The sequence below is a fragment of the Gadus morhua genome, chromosome 9, assembly GCF_902167405.1.
Source record: "Gadus morhua chromosome 9, gadMor3.0, whole genome shotgun sequence".
NCBI lineage: Eukaryota > Metazoa > Chordata > Actinopteri > Gadiformes > Gadidae > Gadus > Gadus morhua.
In genome coordinates, this window is record NC_044056.1 from 25,497,597 (window position 1) to 25,515,635 (window position 18,039).

The following is an 18,039-nucleotide window of genomic DNA, read 5'->3' on the forward strand; positions in this document are numbered from 1 at the left end:
CACTCTTGAAGGGCACTTTAGCGCGCTTTTTCAACCATTGAGCCACGAGGGGGGGCGGTCGCCCCCTGCCCCCCCCCCCTGAGTCCGCCACTGATTAGCAGGTTGAGATGAGACTACAAAGACTCTCTTTACAAGGTTTGGTCGTTGGCATGCTTGTAATCCCAATATTGGCTTGACACTCATATCAACAATCAACAGCATTGCTTTTATTTGCTTACCGCTGTGTTCAAACGTTGCAATGCAGCCATAGGCGTCGATTACGCCGGAGACGTGTCCCCACCAGATTTTGTCAAGAATCATTTTGTTCCCACCACTTTTTGATAAAAAAAAAAAAATAGATAAATAAAATCGAGTTGAATTATTATGGATTATTATTACACAGGTCTTCTCAATGCCGTGGAATGCTCCGTTCACTTGCATGGCCTCTTCACAACTTCGCAGTGAATGCTAGTTGACCGCTGTCAAGGAAAGCAAATTACTTTTTGCCTATAATGACGTCTTTGGTATCACTCCTCAAGTAGTCTGGTGAAGTAGTCCCCAGCGACTTTGGTTGCTAAGCGACGTCAACGTCTTTGGCGGACTATTTCTCTGCTGATGAACACTACGAATGCTGGTAACAAATAAATTGTAACAAGCCACACCATGTGAAGTCATTTTTTCGTTTTGGCACGTAGCCGTGTAATAAGCGGGATAATGTATAGAACGTCGCCGTTCGAATTTAAGCCCCTTCAGTGGGAAGCAATTACCCTCGCTGCGCGTCGGTGTCCTGTTCGCCCTGTCGGGGCTTATTTTCCCGATAATGACCGGCATTCTATACATTATCCCTTAGTTATTACACGGCTCTTCTCAAAGCTGTAGACTACATTCATATTCGGTTGCTAAGCGACGTCAACTACTGTGGCGATTTATTTCTCTGCTGATCAACGCTACGAATGATAACAAATAAAGTTATTTTTTCGATTTGGCAAATAGCCATTACTAATAATACCAATACTCTTTGGCTGGGATGATGAGGCATCAGACAATCAAGTAATTTTAGCCTGAATACATAGGTAAGAAGCACCAGAGCAGGTTGCTAGTACCATGGACAGTATCAGAACGATAACCTGTTGAACTAAATCGGATTTGGTAAGCTACACCACGGGATGCATCTGCAGACCACTGCCACATAAATAAAGGTAAGACGCGATATTTATTGCTTAAGATTTGCTGGTGCTGTGGCGAGGTCTTTTGTGTTTTTTTCACTGAAGTGGTCGGCTGTTTTAGGCCCCGTTTACACAAAGGGAAAACGCAGATATTTTCACGCGGTTTGGCCTCTCATTTACACGAAAACGCTGTTTTTGTCACAGAAAACGATAATTTCTAAAAACTCCGGCCAAAGTGGAGATTCCTGAAAACGCCGGTTATGTGTTGTCGTGTCAACGGGGAGAAACGGGGTATTATGTTCTGAAACGTCACATTATGCGCCAGGAAATGCTTAACGTCATATGAGCGCCCAATGTTTACAGTTTGTTTGTTACAGGAATGAGGAACGTTTCAGAAGCGTCCCAGGAGCGGCGTGCCGCGCCGCGGCGCTATCTTTCCGTCCAATTCTATTTTTGCCGCGAGCCACTGCTAAACACTCAAGCTGGTGTGTGGTGAGCATTCTGGCGCCGATTGGCTGCCGTGCATCACCCAAATGGGTGCTACATACTGGTGGTGGTTAGTGAGGTCCCCCCCCCCTTCACTGTAGGCGTCTTTGAGTGTCTAGAAAAGCGCTAAATAAATTCAATGAATTATTAAACCGCGTCAATTTCGACAGAGCAGGTCGAGCCGGGCAGGAAGTGAAAAGTAAAAGCCATAGAGCATCCGGTCAATTTTCAAAATAAAACACAATACTCAGCTCATGTAACTTCACATCAACATTATTACGTCATGACAGGTGGCACCAGGTCAGCAGTCAATCAATCAAAGGGTCTCAGAGGGTCGGCAACATGGATGACGAGAGACTCATTGTCGAAGAGTCTCTCGTCGGGAAAAAACGAAATAGCATAAAGCTTTTAAACTTGAACTATATGACCCCTTTAATCATAGGCATAGGCATATTACTCACAATGGTTGTCAGAATGGGTCTTAGGTTCTTCGAAATTTTGTTTTCAAACGGAATCCAATTTAAAGTGACTTTTCTGTGTGGGGAATAGCTCATAAACAAGTGTTAAGAGACGAGGCTTCAGTCTGATGTCCAGTGGCATTATGAATATGTCACAGGGGAAAGGGCGCCACCGTGTGGCCGAAACCTAGGTGGAACTCCTTGATACCTTTGGTCGGCCGCTGCCAGCAATCTTGAACAACGAATCAGAACACGTGAACAGTCACGTCAGATGACGTCAGAAGCATGAGTGAATTGAAATGTCGAAAGTCATGAGCTTCCGTAGGTTTATATTATTAATTCACGTATGACATGATCGTTATATGAGGTCGAATTAATAATTGCTGATTTGTACCATCATGGTGCCATAAATAGCTACTAGTGGCTAGCGGGGTTCGAGCATAAGACAAGATGGTTCACATCAGCGGGGTTCAAACATAAGACAACATGGTAGACAGATGCGGGCTTCAAACATAAGACAACATGGTGGACAGCGGCGGGGTTCAAACATACGACAACATGGTGGACAGCGGCGGTGTTCAAACATAAGACAACATGGTGGACAGCGGCGGGGTCTCGAGGCTCGGACACATGAAGGCGCTGCTCGGGGTCCTCGCAGGAGCCGGAGCTTCGTACGGGATTTATAAACTTGTCACTGGGGAAGTTTTCCAGAGGAAGCAGAAAGGTGGAGGAAGTGGACGTCCCCCTGGGTGCAGCGTCCAGGGCCAGGTCCAGGAGACCGTGCAGCCCGGGAGCCTGTTGGCCAAACTATCAGGACTAGATGTGGTCCAGACCAAAGGCGCAGTGGTCCGGGATGTACAAGGTAAGAGGACTATCCTTCAAAAGCAAATAAACTGTTTTCACCACAGCTCACATTCCATTGTTTTTTTAACAGAAGTGATCGACTCGAAATCTCCTGGAAACCTGAAACCGGAAAACATCAAAATGCTGCTTTGGTGCCTTCAAACAAGCAGCGAGCAGACCGACAGGTGTCGGGTTTTAGTGACTTTAGGAAACGCTGCTGCGTTCAGCGCCAACCAGGTACAGCCGGCACATCCCTTCCTAAACACTGTCGGCTCATTCTGTACTCTGTGGTTTTAACGCAATCCAAACCATACGTCTACACTATTCTTGTTGAAGATGCATGTCTACCACGCCCCCTCCTTCACAGGACGCTGTGAGAGAGCTGGGTGGTCTCACCCTCATAGCGCGCTACCTCTCGGACCCTGCAGCGGACGTCAGGGTACAGACTCTGAATGCCTTGAATAATTTGAGCATGAACCTCAAAAACCAAGACGTTTTGAAGGTATGTCATTCTGGGTACTTGGTCTATTTATCCTTGCTTTGGCCATGATACCGCGCTTTTAGGGATCATTGATACAAAGTTCAAACAGTAACCCATTTTGTTTCTTTGATTCAGGTCTACATCCCCCAGGTCCTGGAGCTGATAGAGACTTCTCCGGTGAACTCTAACCTTCAGCTGGCCGCCCTGAGGCTGCTCACCAACCTCTCTGCTGCGGACGTCTGCCACCATCTGCTGAGGGACTCCATCAGACTGCTGCTCTCCCTGCTGGTAGTGAGCAGCCAGGTCCTGCAGGTTGGTGTCGTCTTCATTATATATAATCCCACACTTACACCCTTGATTACATTGCTACTTTATTCCGGTCACCAATTCATGTATTGCATGTTCTTGCTGTGCGTGCAATACAATGTAAAGTTGCATTTGTTTTCGAAGCTGGTTTTCTAAAGAGGCTAATGTAGCTAACAATAATTGTCGAGCCAATGAGAATCGGGAACGCTTTAAGTGCTGCAAGCCAGGAAATAACGTCACGTTCTCACTAGAGCAAGCCGGACGTACCGGCTTACCATACAACGGATCACAAAACTCACGGTTTGGATCGTGTCACGGTTTTTGAGTCACTGGTTGGTTCATTTTCGGATCAACAACAACACAAAAGATAACAAAACAAATGTGACTTTAAATAAAATCTTCAAATGGGTAAAAGCCAAATAAAGTGAACAATTTGGTAATAATCCTGCTTTCTTTAAGCATAGTAAATATTTAAAAAAATTGCTTCTGTCCACATGAAATAAAAAACTAAATAAAGTGCAATCTGAGGCATTATTCCTTCTTTTTAACATGGATAGTAAATACAAATAAAATAAAACCTGTGTCCTAAGGAAGCACAGCAGACCTGGATTTACAACTTTAAATTCAGGATGTCTGCATTGCCTGGGGAGCGTTTAGAGTCTACGCTCTCCCCAGGCAATGCAGACATCCTCGTCTTTTTTTTTTTTCATCAATTATGGTAGCGAAATACATTTTCTGTTGTGTATAATTTGGCAATTTGTAAATCCATTGATTTCTGTTTGAAGAATCATTGCTCGTTGACCGGAAACGAAAGGGGGACAGGTTGTAGTCTTTTCGCTCGGTTCTAGCCCTACTGTTGTTACAGAGAACTGAGCGTAAAGACTACAACCAAACATAAACAGCCAATGTCCGGTTACGGTCCGGTTGTCGTTTCAATGGGATTTACAAAATGCCAAATAAAACACGACAGATACTGTTTTTCGCTACGATACTTGATTAGGAACATCGACAAACACCGCTAACCACTCGGTGAGTTGCACATTTCTGAAAACGGATGTTTAGGGTTGTTATAAGGATTGTGAAAGCCCAAAGCCAGCCATTCTGAAGCAGGCAGGGGCGATTCGAAATGAGCCAAATACCCGAGACAGGACCAATGGTCAACCTTTCGGTGTGTCATGATCCGCGGATCACTTGCGTCCCGAACCGTGAAGGTTGATCCGTACGGGTTACCCGTGATCCTTTGCACCACTTACCATAATACATCATGAATCAAATCTCCACTTGCGCAGAGCTTTGAGTGACGGTCTGATGCTCCCTTGCCCCTAATTACTATTGGACAGGCAAGCATTGTTTTTAGTATTTAGCTTCTACCGGAGTACACCCGGAAAGGTAGCAAGCCCCTAGCGTCCAGCCGTTTAAACAGGGGTCCTCACAGACAAACGCCTGATATATAACCATCATATTTCCAATCGATTAATCATTTTAGCGCAAGTGTAACAAGAAATCGTTTAAGCTTGACATCGTATTTCTAGGTTCAATATTGACGCTGTTTAGGCTCTGTGATGGCCGCAATGGAAAAAGTATAAATGATATCGAAATTCTGTTTTCAGATTATTGTGATTGTGATGTAAGTGTGATGATTGGTTAAACGTTTGAACAAAGGTTAACGATAATAAATTGAAGTGGCAGAGAATCTGATCTTTCTAGTGATTTTTTGCATTAAATACATTTATTCCTTAAAACGTCTTTACCCGGACCCATTCTGTGCTCAGTACATATAAATGGTTATTTTTGAAGGCTGAAAATCGTCTTTTCTAAAATTTACGTCACAGTTGGCCCCTAGCTGTCCAAATCGTGTTTTTCAACATACATTTTTCTTGTTAAATTTCAATAATTAAAAAAATAGATATATATGTCTTAATTGCTTCCTCTTTTTTAAGCCATTAAATTGTGCAAAAGTATATTTTCCAACATAAACCATTCCATCAAACAGCTCCTCCATCACACAGGTCAATATATTGCCTATCAATTGTATCTATCTATACTGCGATAAGTACATCACTATACCGAGCAGAAAAGCAGCATCGAAGGACATTTTATTTATAGTTCACAGACAGAAAATAATTCAAGGAATTTTCTGTATGCTAATAGTTATCTTTGAAGCCACTCGTCATGATAAAGATTAATGCTGGCCAGCCTTGACGCAGAAAAGGCTTATGACCATGTTAATTTGATTTTTTTTTTGTACCAGGTATGTACAGGCAATACAGTGCACTAAGACTCGATACCAAGAGCCTACAGCAAGGATTACAATTAATGGTAATTTAACTGATAGGTTTACTCTACAACGAGGGACTTGCCAAGGTTGCTGTCTTAGCCCCACTCTGTTCGCATTTTATGTTGAGCCCCTGTCATAATTGATCAGACAGCGCAATGGTTTGAAAGGTATTCAAATAGGAGGGCAGGTCCGTATAATTGGATTATTCGCTGATGATGTCATTGTGTTCCTTCCAGACCCAGATAGATCATTTCCCAACTTGGGGCCCTATTTTAATGGTCTGAAACGCAAGTGAGAAGCGCCAGGCACAAGTAGCTTTGTGGGCGGTTCTATGGCGATGTCGCTAGTTTTACCGGCGCAAAAATTACTCGTCTGCAGTCTCCGATGAGACAGATGCACATGAATTTCAAACTTTAAATGGCTTGGTTTATGGCCAAATATTATGGCCTAATTCACACATGGAATAAGGTTTTCTTCCACAACTTAAGAAATACTGAGTCCTCAAATACATTTTGGCAAAGAAAACTTAACACACATATGATATGATATCCTTACCGCATATCATATGTGTGTTAAGAAAACGTAACACACATATGATATGCTTACCGCATATCATGTGTGTTAAGTTTCCTTTGCCAAAATTTATTTGAGGACTCTGTGGTTCTATTTAATGATATACGCAATACATTATAAACATTGTTTCTTATTAGTATTGTATGCATTATCGTTATCGACTTGTGTTCCTAATATGCATGTGTCCCCCCGTTAATATACATTGCCATGGACTGTATTATGCGTTACGTGGTTAGTTTGCGTGTGTTTAAACAGATGGACGCGCACACGCGCACCCGCATTCATTAATTATTTTACACATACACACACTTCATTCATTCTTTTTAACACTCACTTGCGGTAAGACAATGTTTTCTCACGATCAAATACTCATCAATCCTAAAAGTTATGGGCATGTACACGATGTCTGTGTCAAGAAAATGTGTGTTTGCTGTACGGTGTTTGCAGATGCATTGATTTAAAAGTACAACTTATTACCGCTGTATCAGCTGTTCTTTCCCAAATAATTTACCAAGAATGTGTGGCTAGGTAGATGAGAAAAGCAAAGTGTATGCGCATGTGTGAGGTGCACATGCAACATTATGCATTTGCCCTTAAGATGGCATCTGAACAACGCGCCACTGACTTTAAACCAGGTATTTCCTGATTTGTGGCGCAAGTGGTTTCTGAAACTGCAAAATAGCAACGGGGAACGTTTGCGCCAGAACACGCCTCCTCCTTTCACCGACACGCCCCCTTGGGCGCAAGATCATTCCCTAATTTACCGACGTGTGGCGCAGGAGGGAAAAGAACGCTCTGCGCCAGTTGCAAACTAGCAACGACACATGCGCCAGTGATAAGTCAATTGTGCCGGATGCAAATCGGGCCTTTTAATGTCGATCTTAGAGGAATTTGGCCAGTACTCGGGATATAAATTGAACGTAGCGAAGACTCAAATTCTTTCGTCACACTTCTTCCCTGCTCCGAAAATAAGAGAAAAATACAAGATTAATTGGAAGGCAAAACAATTAAATATTTGGGTGTGGTAATTGAAAAGAAACTTGATAAAGTATTTGAAATTCATTACAACCAAATTAATGCCAATGTTCAAGAGGATTTCAGAAGATGATCAGCCTTCCCAATAGACTTTGGCTCACAAATTGAGGTTATTAAAATGAATATGTTGCCAAGTTTGTTATATCTCTTTCAATCTATTCCACATACAATAGAAACACAGTTTAAAACCTTGGAAAAATGGATATCCAGATTTATATTGGGTGGTAAGAGGCCAAGAGTAAAATATAAAACACTGCAGTTAAGCAAGGTTGAGGGAGGATTATCGGCTCCTGATTTAAGGGAATACTTTTTTGCAGCGCAATTGAGGTTCTTAGTGTGTGCATCCTGCCCTCTATACCATGCGAAAATGGAAAGATATAGAAAATATTATATATAATATATAAATTATTAAAATATAAATCATTAAAAAACATTGAATATGTGGTGTAAAATTGTTAAGAAGTACAACATGGAGGGAGATGCCTCCTTTGAATTAGGTAATAAAGATTTTTACAAATGAGAGATTATTATGATAAGGAGATCAAACCGGAATTATCTGAGGAAGGCAATGAAGTTATTGATGTTTTCATTAAAGCATATAAAGAGGGCATAAAAAGTAATTTCCAAACTATATCAGGGTCTCCAAAAACAGACGGGAAACAATACTGACAGGGTTTGAGATTCTAGGCACAAGAGATAAAATGTTAGGAATATCCTCGGGAACCGGACAGGAGCAAATTTAACTTGGTTAAAGTAGACAAAGTTCTGAAGATGAGTGGATTGGAAACCAGGACATACATATTGTGAGTTTAATGAGTTGATGGATGTGGAAAAACGGACCTTTTGAAAATATAAATTAATTAATGGTAGCAAACTTGAAGAAAAATAAATAATATATACTTTAGGGCTGGGTATCACTAGGTACCATACGATACTATCACGATATTTTACCCACGATAACGATAATATCACGATCAGAGGCGGACAGAGTACACAGCTTCCTTACTTGAGTAAAAGTACAGATACCCCTTGCTAAATTTTACTCAAGTACAAGTAAAAGTACTACAGTCAGATGTCTACTTAAGTAAAAGTACTAAAGTACTTGTTTTTAAAAGTACTTGAGTATGAAGAGTACAAGAGTATGTTTTCTAAATATTGCATTACTACTGCCACAGTGCTTACATTTATGTATAGAAACGTCCTACATGGAGTTATGAAAAATGTTAACACCTTGGAGAATGTAAAAGGAATTGAAAGTAAAATCAAGTAATTTTCATCTTTTTACCATGGCAATAGCACAATAGCATACAGTATAACAGTATACTCAAGCAAGAACATAAAAACAATTGCTCAGCTTACTTTTTCAGCTATTCAGCTAACAATTCTATGTATGTGTGAGTTTCTCCGTTTTTTTATCAATCAAATCAACAATCGTCTCTCATCTAATTCTGACCATGGAGTTGGCTTTGGCGGAAAGCGAAGGTGATTGCTGATAGGCTGAAGGCTGTCCTAATCAGTTAGAGAGGGAATCACGTTTGAGAGGGAAACAACAAATTGAGGGTTTCCGTGATTTTTCTTTTCTCCTTTTATTTTTCAGAAGGAGTAACGGGTACTCACGGTTATGGATAGAAATGTAACGGAGTAAAGAGTACAATATTTGCCTCTCGAATGTACTTTAGTAAAGTCATGAGTACTCCCAAAAAATGATACTCGAGTAAAGTACAGATCCCTCAAAATTGTACTTAAGTACTGTACTCAAGTAAATGTACTCCGTTACTGTCCGGCTCTGATCACGATACAGCGATTCTGCGATTATCTATATATTGCAAGAAATTTCACCCACGATACATCACGATATCTGTGTCACTGAAGAAATTCAGAATTTATTACAAAAACATTTTATGCAAAGTAACAGAAAATTAGAAAACAAAATAAATGCAGAAAACATTTCATTGCTTAGTTTCATTCGCTCTGTTTACAGTGGATGTATCGCAATGGCGAGGCGCACACAGCCTTTAGCCATGTTCTGTAAATATTCTAGAACACACGGGAGTCCTGGAGCTCTATATCAAAATATTATCATATAGCCTACATAGATATCTATATAATATATATTATAACCGCCAAAAGATGTGTGATCCGATATTATGAATCTCAAACGACCGCGTTGGGTTCTCCGACGTTCCTGGTTCTTCAACGTCCTCATCAATGTGAAGTAGACTGAACCACGACAAGGAGGAGAAAGGGATTGTTCCCGGGCAGCGCTTAGGCACCTCCGCCTCCAGCGGTGGTCCCTCTCAGCGGGTCTCAAGCTGGAGACATTCGCCGCCAACAATCCCTTTCTCCTCCATGTCGTGGTTCATGTTCTTGAGGGAGTCAAAGCCAAAGTTCCTTCCCCCCAATTCATTCTCAACCTTGGCTGAGATAACCCCCAATACGAGTCTCGTTGTAGAAATACCAGAGACGAGAGTCCGACAGAACGGTTATCCAAATAACAAGGAAGTATACAACACTTGCGATACAGTCCTGGAGCTCTATATCTAAATAATATCATATAATGCATAGAAATCTATATCATTTAATACATATTATCACGGCCAAAAGCGGTGTGCGCCTCCAGACGATATAATGAATCACAAACGACTTTGTCGGGTTCTGCGACGTCTCTGGTTCTTCCACTTTCACATCAACCTGAAGTCGACTGAACCGCGCGCTGCCGGCTGCCCGCTGCCGGGCGATGGTGCCTCGCGGCAACCGGCGGCATGACGCAGTTCATGTACTTCAGCCAGTCAAAGCCAAAGTTCCTTTCTCCCAATTCCTTCTCAACCATGGCTGAGATAACATAACCCCACAACAGTCTCGTTGTGGAAATACAAGACACGTCAAAGAACCGACAAGAAACACTTGCGTTACAGTGTGTGTATTCACACAAACCCACACACGTGTGGCGCTCGCACGGTCGAGTCTCATTGGCGGGCCAACGTCTCTGGGCGGGCCAGGCAGAGTAAGGGGAGGAGCTGAGATTCCTGATGACGTCAAGAATACAGACATTCCAAATCAGCGCACTTGAGCCTCCGTTTTTTCAAAGGCGAGCAGAACAGCTAGTGCTCGTTTTACACCAAACGCAAGTTTTAGCAATTGGGGGACCATAGGCAGGCTAGGGGAACTCATAATTATGTTAGAAAACCTCATAAAGTGAGATTTTCATGTCGTGGGACCTTTAAATATCGATATTTGGCGTCAGCATATCGATAACGTCCCGCAAGACGAAATATCGCGATATGTCGCAGTATCGATATTTGGCACACCCCTAATATACTTTGCAAAATATATGCTAATTAGTTAGAATCTAATCTAAAAGAACCTCTCCTCCTACATCACAAAACACCTAGGCTGACCCCTCCTCCTACATTACTAAACCCCTAACCCCTCCTGCTACATTGATTAACCCCTCCTACTACATTGATAAACCCCTAACCCCTCCTACTACATTGATAAACCCCTAACCCCTCCTACTACATTACTAAACATCTAACCCCTCCTACTACATTGATAAACCCCTAACCCCTCCTACTACATTGATAAACCCCTAACCCCTCCTACTACATTACTAAACATCTAACCCCTCCTACATTGATAAACCCCTAACCCCTCTTACTACATTACTAAACATCTAACCCCTCCTACTACATTGATAAACCCCTAACCCCTCCTACTACATTACTAAACATCTAGATCATCTATATCAATGTAGATGATATAGATACATTGCTAAACCCCTAACCCCTCCTACTACATTACTAAACATCTAACCCCTCCTACTACATTGATAAACCCCTAACCCCTCCTACTACATTACTAAACATCTAACCCCTCCTACTACATTGATAAACCCCTAACCCCTCCTACTACATTACTAAACATCGAACCCCTCCTACTACATTGATAAACCCCTAACCTCCTACTACATTGATAAACCCCTAACCTCCTACTACATTAATAAACCCCTAACCTCCTACTACATTGATAAACCCCTAACCCCTCCTACTACATTGATAAACCCCTAACCTCCTACTACATTGATAAACCCCTAACCTCCTACTACATTGATAAACCCCTAACCCCTCCTCCTACATTGATAAACCCCTAACCTCCTACTACATTGATAAACCCCTAACCCCTCCTACTACATTGATAAACCCCTAACCCCTCCTACTACATTGATAAACCCCTCCCCTCCTACTACATTGATAAACCCCTAACCCCTCCTACTACATTGATAAACCCCTAACCTCCTACTACATTGATAAACCCCTAACCTCCTACTACATTGATAAACCCCTAACCCCTCCTACTACATTGATAAACCCCTAACCTCCTACTACATTGATAAACCCCTAACCCCTCCTACTACATTGATAAACCCCTAACCTCCTACTACATTGATAAACCCCTAACCCCTCCTACTACATTGATAAACCCCTAACCTCCTACTACATTGATAAACCCCTAACCCCTCCTACTACATTGATAAACCCCTAACCTCCTCCTACATTGATAAACCCCTTACCCCTCCTACTACATTACTAAACATCTAACCCCTCCTACTACATTGATAAACCCCTAACCCCTCCTACTACATTGATAAACCCCTAACCCCTCCTACTACATTGATAAACCCCTAACCTCCTACTACATTGATAAACCCCTAACCCCTCCTACTACATTGATAAACCCCTAACCCCTCCTACTACATTGATAAACCCCTTACCCCTCCTACTAGGGTGACCAGATCCTGATTTACCAGAGGTGGGACAAAGACTGCGTTGGTGCGGCACAATTCGGGACAATGTGGGCAGGCCCGGTTCTACGTGAACTTGCGCCCTAGGCGTGTTTCCAAATGAGTGGACAAGGGGGTGGGGTGGGGTGTCGCCCTGCAACCTTCAGTGGGGGTTTCAGTCCGCACTAACAGATAATCCCTCGTTCCCCCCCCCCCCCCCCCCCCCCCCCCCCTGTCGGTTCCATTTGGAAACATGTTTGGAAAAACATGTTTTATTTCGCTTGTTTACAGTAATTAAATTTCATTAATCGCCCCCAACGCATTTGCCGCTCTAGGCGATCGCCTAGGATCGCCTTTGCATTGTTTCTTGTTGGTACTAAACACCTAGCTCCTCCTCCTCCTACATTACTAAACACCTAGCTCCTCCTACGTTACTAAACACCTAGCTCCTCCTCCTGCTGCGTTACTAAGTGCCTGTATACGCTGTCGATTTGGATAGAAGTCTGCTCTCTCTCTTGCTGCTAGAGAGTCATCTCTAGAGAGGAGCTACAAAACAGTTGTAAAAAAGAACAAACTATTTGTATATACAGTGTATGTCTGTATGTTTATTGAACCAACACATATTGATTTAGCCTGGCTAACGCCAGACCTCATCTCAATCTACATTTTGATGAGGTCTGGGAACCACTCATTCATTTTCTCGTATTTGAGGCGTGGTTTACGATTGCTCAGAGCCGTTTATTGGGCGCTACGAAGGTCTATCATATGAGTCTGTACGTAGCTCATAGCCATTCAAAGCCTGTTGGTAGCAGGGCAAAGACATCCTTATCTCAGGCGAAAATTGGATCCATGGAATCCAGGCTGCCTAGCAGCGCGTAATGAAATCGCGTGCAAGGCAGCACGGATATACCCAGGCTAACATTAATTGGCAGTCTCGTAGGAAATTCCCCTCTCATTCCCCTTAGTTTGGAACCAATGGAAAAACCGAGCCCTCTATCCATGAACAGTATAATTACAATGACTACGTGGAAAATGATCTGCGGGCCGCACTAAGTGAGGGTGCGGGCGGCATGTGGCCCCCCTCCCTGGTATAAGGCATTCCTTTATCGTTTATAGGGACCCAAAGTTAACATCTGAAAATATCCTTTCTTCAGATTCAAACTTTGAAGGTCCTGGTGAATTTGTCGTCAAATCCCGATATGATGGACGACATAGTACAGGCCACGGTAAGGATTAAACTCTCCTGGTTGTTGTTAGTTAAACTCTGAACTCTATAAAGGTCAGTACTGACCTGTCCAGACTGTTATGGTCAGTGTTGATGTATGTTCTAGATGCCACCTGTATCGTACATAAAATACATGTTACAAGTTATTCTATTACCATCATCACTAAATACTAATCATGCCATGTGGTGGAGGTTGTTTATGAGGCTGGGGTTTTGGTGGTTCTTGGTTAGAGGTGTTGTTGATGGTGGTTCTTGGTTGCAGGTGGTGTTGATGGTGGTTCTTGGTTGTAGGTGATGCGATGGTGGTTCTTGGTTGTTGATGGTGGTTCTTGGCTGTAGGTGGTGTTGATGGTGGTTCTTGGTTGTAGGTGGTGTTGATGGTGCTTCTTGGTTGTAGGTGCTGTTGATGGTGGTTCTTGGTTGTAGATGATTGTGGTTCTTGGTAGTAGGTGATGGTGGTTCTTGGTTGTAGGTGATTCTGATGGTGGTTCTTGGTTGTAGGTGATGGTGGTTCTTGGTTGTAGGTGATGGTGGTTCTTGGTTGTAGGTGTTGTTGATGGTGGTTCTTGGTTGTTGATGGTTGTTCTTGGTTGTTGATGGTGGTTCTTGGTTGTAGGTGATGGTAGTTCTTGGTTGTTGATGGTGGTTCTTGGTTGTAGGTGTTGATGATGGTGGTTCTTGGTTGTAGGTGATGGTAGTTCTTGGTTGTTGATGGTGGTTCTTGGTTGTAGGTGTTGATGATGGTGGTTCTTGGTTGTAGGTGTTGTTGATGGTGGCTTTTGGTTGTAGGTGATGGTGTTTCTTGGTTATTGGTGATGTTGGTTCTTGGTTGTAGGTGGTGTTGATGTTGGTTCTTGGTTGTAGGTGTTGTTGATGGTGGTTCTTGGTTGTAGGTGATGGTGTTTCTTGGTTATTGGTGATGTTGGTTCTTGGTTGTAGGTGGTGTTGATGTTGGTTCTTGGTTGTAGGTGGTGTTGATGGTGGTTCTTGGTTGTAGGTGATGGTGGTTCTTGGTTGTAGGTATTGTTGATGGTGGTTCTTGGTTGTAGGTGGTGTTGATGGTGGTTCTTGGTTACAGGTGATGGTGGTTCTTGGTTGTAGGTGGTGTTGATGGTGGTTCTTGGTTGTAGGTGGTGGTGGTTCTTGGTTACAGGTGATGGTGGTTCTTGGTTGTAGGTGGTGTTGATGTTGGTTCTTGGTTGTAGGTGGTGTTGGTGGTTCTTGGTTGTAGGTGATTCTGATGGTGGTTCTTGGTTGTAGGTGATGGTGGTTCTTGGTTGTAGGTGTTGTTGATGGTGGTTCTTGGTTGGAGGTGTTGTTGATGGTGGTTCTTGATTGGAGGTGTTGATGGTGGTTCTTGGTTGTAGGTGATGGTGGTTCTTGGTTGGAGGTGTTGTTGATGGTGGTTCTTGGTTGTAGGTGGTGTTGATGGTGGTTCTTGGTTGTAGGTGATGGTGTTTCTTGGTTATAGGTGATGGTGGTTCTTGGATGTAGGTGGTGTTGATGGTGGTTCTTGGTTACAGGTGATTGTGGTTCTTGGTTGTAGCTGGTGTTGATGGTGGTTCTTGGTTGTAGGTGGTGTTGATGGTGGTTCTTGGTTGTAGGTGGTGTTGATGTTGGCTCTTGGTTGTAGGTGGTGTTGATGTTGGTTCTTGGTTGTAGGTGGTGTTGATGGTGGTTCTTGGTTGTAGGTGATTGTGATGGTGGTTCTTGGTTGTAGGTGATGGTGGTTCTTGGTTGTAGGTGATGGTGTTTCTTGGTTATAGGTGATGGTGGTTCTTGGTTGTAGGTGGTGTTGATGGTGGTTCTTGGTTACAGGTGATGGTGGTTGTAGGTGGTGTTGATGTTGGTTCTTGGTTGTAGGTGGTGTTGATGGTGGTTCTTGGTTGTAGGTGATTCTGATGGTGGTTCTTGGTTGTAGGTGGTGTTGATGGTGGTTCTTGGTTGTAGGTGGTGTTGATGGTGGTTCTTGGTTGTAGGTGATTCTGATGGTGGTTCTTGGTTGTAGGTGCCCGCGTCTGTTGTGCTGCTGTTTGACCTGCAGACGGCCCCTGCGGTGCTCCAGCGCCTTCTGGCCTTCGCAGGGAACCTGAAGGCGTGGACGCCGTCCTCCCCAGTGGCGGCCGAGCTGCGCAGCCGGCAGGACTGCCTGTACCGGGTGCTGCTGGACCCGTCCTCCACGCTGCACAGCAGGCTGGTCCAACTGCTCTCCCACCCCGACCAGGATGTCCGCGCACATGTGGCTCATGTGCTCCTGTGAGGCCCGGTGTGAAGACTCGCTGGTGACAGTCTGCCTCAAGGGGACCAACACCGCCATCTGAAGGCCAGGGGCCACCGTGGAACCCCTTTTGGCTTTAGTCCTGGTGTGGCTGTAACTCGTCTCCATCCGACACAGAAGTTGGCAGAACCACGGAAAACGGGGCGGCCATTTTGAAGAACTCATCCATTTAAAAGTTCCCTGTTCTGCTCATGTTGAGAACCGGTGAAAGAGACCTCTTGATCTGCACACATCAAGTCCTCTTTTCTAAGTGCTTCCTGTCTGCAACATGTTGTTAAACAGCAGGTTTCTTTTTTATTATTTAATGAGAATATCCAAAGCCACTGCCAAATCGGTGACTCCGATTGTTGTCTGGAGTTCTCCCAAAACATGAATAATGTGAGCGGTAAAGCCGAGGTCCTGCTGCAACACCTGCTACAGCTGTTGGAATACAATGACTTTGGCTATCTATAATATTAAAAGAAAAAACAAAGCCCATTTCTAATGAATTAGTGTATTGGCTAAATAACAACCAGAGAGACAGAGCCCGACAAAGGGCCAGGGAGCTAAACTGATCCGTCTATTATTTACTAACATATGGCCTTGATATTACTGAAAGTTACGTCTTGGGTATTTACCAAAATGGATGCAGCTTGGGTCTGCAATTGTCTAATGTAATGTAATCATTTATTACTGCTATAATAAGCCTTTCAACCTTGTTTTTACAAACAAGTTATAGATTCGTCGTAGGGTTTACCAGACGCACTGAGAAATATGTGTAATTCTATAAGAGCCCAGTATGTACTGTATATGTACAGTATGTATGTATGTGGCTAAAGCTATCAACCAGTGAGCTATTTAGTGTGACACTTTTTATGATGGCCAACTCTTAACAGAAATGCCTGTTTTGTCTGCTTGAATGTCTCAATACATTACTGATGTAAAATGTTTGGAGTTTGACCCGAATTATAATCAGTCTTCATTTGACGTGCATTAACTGACGATTTATGGGACATTTAAACAAGACGACACAATTCAAGGAGAATTAATGATGTGGAACCTAGCGGTGAGTTTACAGATTGAAACCAATTAAACTAAACACAGTAAAATCCTATGTTTTTGATTGCCTCTGCCAACCAGTGTGTGAAGGCAGGCGGTGTAGATGTGTTGAGCTCTGTATAGGCAGCGCTTACTGATGTCCGCGTCCAAGACAGGGTAAGCGTTTCGGGCACATTGAATAACCCCATGGTGTGTGGCGCATTTCATAGAACCTATAACATACATTTCATACAACAGATAATGTTCGCACACAACGGCAGTAGCCTACTAACAAAGCATCAAAACGTTGCTGTGGGTCGTAAACCATGGGAATAATATGCCCCGCCCTCCTTCCCACCTTTTGGCCCAAAACTTTTTTTCAGTGTTTGAATTTGACCTGAAACCGGCTTCATTTACACTTTAATTGAAAGTTGATTTGAATATAAAACAACGACTCGAGCCGTTAGTCTGTTGTGGGCCACAGACGAAACATGGTCGAACATGGTGGTTCTGTGGGAGGGGACCGGGGGCCTCTTATTTACAATTTCTGATTCGCTTTGGTACATTTCTTAGATCAGAATTTAAATTTGCAAAACAGTAAGTGCATTTCTCAAAACAATTCGTACAAATAGCAAAACACCATGGATTTCATGCAAAAGCCAGTCTCTTGCTCAAAATCCTTAGTTTGTTTCTCAAAAGTAAATATGAGTCAATGAACATGTCAGTGCCAACAGAATGACATTCTGAGTCATTGTGTGCGGATATGACAGTCAAATTGCTTAGTCGTGTTATCAATATAACAGCGTACTCTGGAGGGATGTTCTGATGTAAACTGGCTAAAGTTTTGAAGACAATTATTGTAAATTACACCTTAGTGTATGTGGGAGATTGATTGCAAGATACTGGAATCTTTTAGAGTGTCTAATCCAGCCTCTGCAGGCATCTGCTGTGATGTCATCACACGCTGCTTCTATGGCAGCCAGAAGGGTCATCTGTATGTGGCTATGTATCACATACTTTCCATCTTCTCCATGCTGAGAAAAATTCCTCAATAGGGTTAAGGAATGGGGAGTAGGGTGTGAGGAACTCCATCAGCATCCTGTTGTGGGTCAAACCATTGCCTGATGATGTTGG

General features: G+C 43.1%; 1 protein-coding gene across 2 annotated transcripts; it reads left to right on the forward strand.

Annotated features, from left to right (window-relative positions):
• The first annotated feature begins 2,330 nt into the window (after positions 1-2,330).
• armc10 (armadillo repeat containing 10) lies at positions 2,331-16,976 on the forward strand. 2 transcript variants are annotated; one of them, XM_030366311.1, is made up of 6 exons: positions 2,331-2,951; positions 3,027-3,169; positions 3,300-3,434; positions 3,549-3,725; positions 13,540-13,611; positions 15,619-15,895. In XM_030366311.1, the coding sequence occupies exons 1-6, from the start codon at positions 2,684-2,686 to the stop codon at positions 15,868-15,870; spliced, it is 1,047 nt and encodes a 348-aa protein (XP_030222171.1). In that variant the 5' UTR covers positions 2,331-2,683; the 3' UTR covers positions 15,871-15,895. The 2 variants fall into 2 exon arrangements, with proteins under 2 accessions (XP_030222171.1, XP_030222169.1); XM_030366309.1 differs by having other exon boundaries at positions 2,350-2,951; positions 3,024-3,169; positions 15,619-16,976.
• Positions 16,977-18,039: the final 1,063 nt, after the last annotated feature.